The sequence below is a fragment of the Vanellus vanellus genome (assembly GCF_965231255.1).
Source record: "Vanellus vanellus genome assembly, chromosome: 20".
NCBI classification, from domain to species: Eukaryota; Metazoa; Chordata; class Aves; order Charadriiformes; family Charadriidae; genus Vanellus; species Vanellus vanellus.
In genome coordinates this window covers 2399343-2406585 of record NC_138925.1, presented here as the reverse complement: position 1 = coordinate 2406585, position 7243 = coordinate 2399343, and the positions used below count along the sequence as shown (strand labels likewise).

Genomic DNA, 7243 nt, shown 5'->3' with positions numbered 1-7243 from the left:
GGGGGTCCACCGAGCCCTGCGCAACCCCTGGCCCGCGGCCTCCTCTCTCCGAAATCCCTTTCCCGGGATTTTTGGGGGGGTCCCTTTCACTGCGGCGCCTGCGAGCGGAAAGCGGATGTGTGGTCTCAGGATTAGCCCAAAATCTTCGCCTTTCCCCCTCCCCGCGTGACGGCGGGACCGGGGACCCTCCTCTTCCTGGCCACCTCCTGGGGGGGGGTGGGGGGGTGGGGGGTGTCCCATCGCCACCGGCATGAGGACACCAGCGGTGACATTTTAGCATCCACCCCCCAAAAATATCCCAAAATATTTCCCGCCCCCTCCCCCAAACCCAGCCAAGCGGTTCTTTGTAAATAAAACCAAGCGACGAGGCTCTCGGCGAGAGGGAAATGAGGCAAATAAAGGAAAATATAAGAAAAAAAATAGCAGCGCTCGGCGCTTTCCCGTACCCAAAATTGCTGGAAATGTACTTACTTTGCGGCGCTGTCCCCCACCAGGCAGGATGGTGCTGGCTCCCGCCGGGGAAAGGAGCTCCTTGGGGGAGAGTAAGCCAGCCCTTTCGTTAAATCCCGGCCCTCGTTAAGCTCATTAAAGCCCAAGGGTTTGCTCTGGCAGGAAAAGCTTCGGGGTGGAGCGTGCCAGGGTTGCTACGGGGGCAAAGCGGCATTAAACACCCCCCCCCCCCCCCACGCCTTGGGGACACGTCCCCCCTGTGTCGCAGCCACCCCGGGACAGCAAATCTTACCCCCCGGGGGTAATTAAACACTTTCTGCCCCCACCCCTGCAGGGAAGGTCGTGGTTAAAACCCCAACCCGAGCTCAAAATCCTCCATACCGGAGGCTGGAGGTATCCCCGCTCCCGAAATAAATCACGGATCCCACCCCGAGCCGCCCTCTGGAGGGGGTCGGCGTCTCCTGGCCGCTCTCCTCCTGGGGAAAGCGCCTTTTTCTCCTCCCCAAAAGCCACAGGATTGAGGATTTATGGCATCTCAGATCCCTCCGGCCAGCGGGAGTTTGCCTCGAGGCTCCCCCTGCGCTTTGGGGATGCAAAAATCCTTCTTTTCCCCTCTCCTCATTTCTTTCCTTACCTTCCCCTCCCGGAGTCCTTCACAACCATAAAACCACTGCTAAGCAACAAGCGTGTGTTGTGCTTCGCTGTCCCAGACAGTCTCCTCGCCACCAGCAAGGAGGGGGAACCGTAAAAGCTCATCACAGTCCCTCCGAGCGGTAAAAAAAAAAAAAAAAAAAAAAAAAAATCCCTATTTGGCAGCAAAACCATTTTATTATTCGCTTTGAAGCGTTACATCTCTCCCCTGGCTTCGCACGCTCGCTGCCAGGCAAAGTTAAGCTCCGAAACCGAAACGGCTCGGCATCCTGTTGGAAATGGAAATAGTTAAAATAATAAAAAAAATCAACAACAAAGCAGGACTTTGTACACTGAAAGGCCTTAATATAAATAGGTAAGAAAATATTTATTTGCTTAAAGAGGAATCTCAACCCCAGCTCTGTCAAAGAGACCGACTCCATTCTTGTCCTTCATTGCATATATCGCTTCAGAAAAAGTCCGTAGAAAGAAGTAAAAATTTCTCTTCAAAAACAGGTGTGAAAAACAAAAAAAATCTTCCCAGAGCAAGAAATTAGGAATTCCAGCATCAAAACGCAGCGGTCCGGCTCCCCACCTCCCCCAGCGCGGAGTTAAGCGCTCAGAAAAAAACTGGGGTGACGTTCGGCGTCTGTCTGGATTTTTGCAGGCGAGATGTCTTCAGGAGGACGCTCCCCACCGCGGGAAGGTTTTATCCAGCCCAAATATGCGAGGAGAAAGTGGAGAAGTCTCCGAGGTGGCTAAAATTACTTTAAATGGGGCAACGCCGCGAGCGAGAGTCCCCCTGCTCTGAGCACTCACTCACCCTCTCGTTATTAAGGAGAGGCGATGAAGCTGACAGCTTTTTTTTTTTTTTTTCCAGAAAGGAGAAGCCTCAGAGGTTCGCTGCGATCCAGGTGGAAAATAAAAGGCCCCCAACGTGGAGGACGCTGGTGCGGAGTGTTTTAAGGCACGCGTTCGTTTGCTCCCCGGCATTTATTTCAGCATTTCGATGCCGGGGGGGGGGGGCGGGGAGGAGGGGATATTTAAGGGCAGGAGCGGGATGTCCCGAAGTCTCTGCTTTGGTCCTGAAGGAATCGCAATGATCCCAGCACCCGCGTGGGGAAGAGCGGACGAGAAGCCGGGGTCAGAACTGAACCCAGCCGGCATTCGCCGGAGTCTGATTAGAAGCCGACCTGGAAAAAGAGAAAAGGAGGGGGAAAACGAGACTTTAGACCCTAAAAGGGACTACGGCACGCAGGGAGGGAGCTGGAGAGGCAGAAATGGGTCCTCTCGGGTGGCCCGAAAACTCTCACCGTGGCACAGATCAGTGGGGAAAGACGGGATGTGCCACCGGCGCTGGGAGGAAGAGGACGGCAGTGTCCACAGGCCTGCACTGAACTAGGGGAACCTGCGACACACGCTGTCAGAGCCGCTTTTAAATCCCAAAGGGGTTTTTTTGGATGAAGCAGTGCCCTCACCCCTGGCAGGGGTTTTCAGCAAAACCAGGAGGATTTGGTTCAGATGGTGGGGTTTGTTTTTTTAACGCTGTGAGGATCACCCACGCCACATGCAAACCCCGCGCAGCCTCACCCCGAAGCTTTGGCAAAGTCTCCCCAGACATCGGCAGCGGCGGCAGAGGGAGCAGGAGCGGGCTGCGGCCAGGACAAGAGGGAGTCTGTTGGCGGGCAGGAAAGTCAGGAAGAGAGAAAACAAATGTCAGGAGTTATTTCCCACTCTTATTCCCAGATTCCCCCTCTGTTTTCCCAACTTTGATGGATAAAACGGAATCTGAAGAGTTTTAGTCGTCGCTGCGTCACCACGGACCTGTGATGGGGGTGCCTGGGAGCTGGGCAGGCGTGGAGAGCGAAGACGGCCGCTCTCCGGAAGGGCAAACCGGAGCAGAAGATTTTCCTCTGGGAGGTGGTGGGAGCAAGCTCAGGCCCACAGGACCTGCAGGACGTGGTCTGGTATTCCCTGTTATTCCTTCCTTTTTCTTCATATTCTGAAAGAAGAGAGGGAAACTTGAGTGGTATCACATTTAAAACCAGAACTGGAGTGTGATTTCTCCCAGCCATGGCTTGCACGAAGCCAAATTGCTTTATTCCGGGGAAAAACCCTGCTGTGCTGCAACATCCCCCCGCCGGAGGAGCAAGAAGTGTCAGAACAAGGATGTTTTTTACCTGCAAAGCCCCACCACGAACCCACAGACCCGGATATGTAACCAGGAACCTCTAAACACCCACCCACCCACACACACACACACAAATCACTGCATGCGACATTATCACAAAGGGCCTGCACCGGGCGTCCCCCTGCATGGGGATTTCGGGGAGAAGCCGCTGCTTCCTCCTGTGCCACCCCAAGGGAAATATCGGGAGTGGATTTAGCTGGAAAAGCCCCTCACCGCAATGTTGAGTTTGATGGTTTGCCCTTCCTTGAAGCCCAGATCCAGTTTAGGTCCCTGCTCGGGGTTCTCGGCCTGTTTGGCCAGCTCGCTCTGCTGCCTCACCCACCTGCAGGAATTAAATAAGCAGCAAAATACATGTCAACAACCTGCCTGAGGCTCTCCCGGACAAATCCTGCTCAAGATCATCCCCCCAAGCCTTGCAGCAGCTCTTTAAAGGTGCTGGATGTGACGTGCTACGGGCAGCGCTGGGGAATGATTCCTACCAGCAGTTGCCAGTTATCAAGCCGCATGGATCCTCCAGCCAGAAGCACATCCAATCCTTTCCCAAAGCCCCACTATCTGCCAGCAGCTGGAGTGGTGTCCCAGTCCCTCAGGAGCAGCCCCTTACCAGCAGCATGTGAAAAGAAGGAAAGGAATTAGGGAACGTGCCCAATTTTGGACTGGGAAGCCCAGTTTGGGAACCTGCTGGGAAACATCTGAGAGAGGGAGAGCTGCCTGCACAAAGGCTGCGCAGAAGAACTGGCGTTTCTACCTCTTTACACCACGCTTGCCCACTCAAGCGCAACAGGAGCTCGCAACTTCCTCTTTTGATCCATTTCCGCAGACACTCGCAAAAAAAGGTGAGCGAAGGAGACACAAGGAGAGGCACAAACTCACTTAAAATGGTCTTGGAGAGCCACGTTGAAGTCAAAAGCATCCCCTCGGTCGACAAAGCCGACTCCGATGAATGCTCGGCGGCCTGGGGAAGGAGGAAGAGTAAGGGCTGGAATTGCGAAGCAGCAGAAGAAGAGGGAGGGGATACCCTGTCCCGCACATTTCCATGCCCGCCGCCTCCTCCAGCTGGAGCTGGGAATCCGCAGACTGAGATATGGGACTGGAGATATCTTTTGCCCATTGGTTGCATACACAGGCTTAGTAAAACCAGCTTTTAAATTAATTTAAGCGAGTCAAAGCAGGGGTTGGCATCACAGATGCACAGATTTTTCAGAAAGAGGCGTCCACATGCTAACGTCGAGCAGCAAAATTAAACTGGTGTTATTCCTGGGAAGGACAGAACATGGCTGGCACATGGGAGCGAGATAATTAATCCCACCACACGCAGGGAATATTTAGCCCTTGAAAGCAAGATTCCTTCCCAAATAAGAACAGCGAGGGCACTGAAGACTTTTTGAGGCGATTCCCCCAACCTGTCCCCCACATATTGCGACATACCATTCCCATCTTCGATCCGGATGACAAAATATCTGCTGGAGTCCGTCACGCTCTCCACAGCGATGCCAGGGAACTGCTCCACCGGCGCCTGGGCAAAAAGTTCTCCTGAAAAAAGAGAAGTGGGAGTGGGGTAACGCCGGGGCACAGCATCTCTGCGTCATTCTCCTCCCCATGAAGAGGCGCGGAGCCATCGCGTGCCCTCCTCCTTACCCGAAGTCTTGTCTTCCAGCTTAATGAAGGCGATCTTGCCCTTGGCTGTGATCCGCAGCCTGCCGCTCCACGCCGGCTGGTCCAGCTGCCACTCTGCAGCTCTAGAGAAAGAGGAAACAGCGACTGACGACTGCCTCTCGTGTCCCAGACAACACCACCGACCTATTTTAATGCCCCCACAACATGTCATGGATTTCATCTGCTCCACTCCCCTCATTAACAGCACCGAAGCAGCGCAAGCGAGAACCCACTTGCACCCACGCTCGCCGTGGAAGGAGGTAGATTTGTCACGACATCTGTTGTTTCACTCCAAACCAGCTGCTCCCCTACAAAACCAGGCATCAGGTCCCAGCGGGGACCGAGCGAGAATTGCATAAGAAGTTTCGCTTCCCTTTCCATGGGATCTCCAGCTCGAAAGCAGTTTCTCGGGGGTGCTGAGCCGCGTTAGCGATAGTCTGGCTCTGCCCGGACAGCCCTTAGCCCAGGCCGAGGGCTGACAGCAGAGGAGGCCCAAAATCCCCAGGGGGATGGAGATACCCCCCTGGGGGCCGGGATGGGGGGACAGAGATGGGGGGGGAAGGCCTTGCTGCCCCACGGCGAGGAGCAGGTCCCGTACACCTTATGGGGAGGGGACCCCACACACCCCACGGGGATTGGGGCAAACCCCCCACACCTCCATGACAGGAGGTGCAGATACCCTATGGGGAGGGAGGGGACAGACGCCACGTAACCCAAAGAGGGGCGGAAACACCCCAAAGCGGGACGGCACCCACGGGAGAGGGGCAGACCCCACCTGTAGCCGCGGTTGGAGGCCCGCGGCGGCACCCGGTAGACGTGTACGGCCGGCTTCACGCACAGCACCGCCTCGTACTCCTCCTCCTCCGCTGCCATGGCCGCCATCGCGGCGGAACTCCGCCCGCCGCCGCTCTAGCCCCCCCCCAACCTCCCGCCTCTATGGTACGGTCCGCCTCCATGGTAACGCCCCCCCTCGGCCCAGGCGGGGCGAAAGAGGAGGAGAGGCCCTTCCGCACCCGCCGCCTCAGCAGCAGCGCCCCCTGGCGGGCGGGAGGCTCCACTGCAGGACCTTTCCTCCCCGGCTTAGCAACACCCCGTCATTAAAAGTCACCTTTTTTTTTTTTCCCGATTTCACATTAAATAATAAAAGTATTAAAAATAAGAATTAAAAGGGCCTTCGGGAGCTGCCTGAGTACCCCGACCCCTCCTCGCCTCGGCTGGAGGCACCCCGAGAGCGCCCGAGCAGGGAGGCCAGCGCATGGCACAAAAAAGAAATAAAATAAATTAAAATAAATAAAAATCGCTTCTTTTATCCTCCATGGGAACAGCTCACGCCTGGGTTTAGAAACCCCACCTGCCCTCTGAGCGCTGCCACTTCCCGCCCTCCACAGACTGCATCTTCCCCGCGAGCCTAAAAACGGGGCAAAATTTCCCCCTTTTGGGTAAATACTGGCACAATTACGGCCAAACGCTCCCAAATTTTACCTTCCTGACGAATTTTTAAGGACCTACTTGCACCGGGAGCTTAAACTGCCACCGAAACATCCCTCTTGCAGCAGCCCCTGTGAGAGATGGGGATGAAGGAGGGAAGAAAAAAAGTCGTTAAAAGTTTAAAGACATTTATTTAAAATACAATTTATAAAACGCTTTCTTTTCGGCGCACATTTTGGGGTGAAAACACGCGGTACCGTGTTTTTATCCTCCACCTTCCCGGGCGGAAGGGGCATCCCGCAGGAACGCCGCCCAGCCCTGCCCGCGGGGGGGACGTATCCTGGTCACCGGGGATGGAGGAGCCGGGACATTTTGGTACCTAGAGATGGAAATTTCGGTGCCAGATGGACATTTTGGTGCAGGAGAAGGACATTTCGGTGCTAGAAATGGAGATTTTGGTGCTGGAGGAGGCAGCAGCTTTAACACCAGCCAGCTACACCAGGAACCAGGTGGATTTGGGATATTTTGGCCATTAAAAGCTATTTTTAGCAATAATTAAGGAAAGGCGCGGTGACAACGGTTATTGCTGATGACCTTCTCCCCTCCCACTCCCCCCTGGGGACTCATCCTGACCACCAGCCCGCAGGGGAGGCGGGGAATAAATATAAACCACCCTCCCCCAAAAAAGTGCCAGAGGTTGGGGATGCCCAAGGGACCTTTGCCCGCCCGTCCCCACCTCACCACCATCCTTGGTGCTTTAATCAGCTTTAATCAGCTAATTAACGCTCTAGCAGATTCTTTTTATACACAGGTAGTTTTATTTTACCGGTATTTGTTTGTTTGTTTGTTTGTATTTTTAAGCCGTATTTCCATACACGTCTTTTTTGT

At 54.7% G+C, this 7243-nt stretch overlaps 1 protein-coding gene across 1 annotated transcript; it reads right to left on the bottom strand.

The window, feature by feature from the left end:
• Positions 1–1258: 1258 nt before the first annotated feature.
• NECAP2 (NECAP endocytosis associated 2) lies at positions 1259–5819 on the bottom strand. The gene is made up of 8 exons (XM_082493612.1): positions 5703–5819; positions 4910–5010; positions 4700–4804; positions 4145–4226; positions 3485–3593; positions 2905–3082; positions 2671–2755; positions 1259–2273 (listed from the first exon to the last, which is right to left on the bottom strand). The coding sequence occupies exons 1-8, from the start codon at positions 5807–5809 to the stop codon at positions 2225–2227; spliced, it is 816 nt and encodes a 271-aa protein (XP_082349738.1). The 5' UTR covers positions 5810–5819; the 3' UTR covers positions 1259–2224.
• Between the last annotated feature and the right edge of the window lie 1424 nt (positions 5820–7243).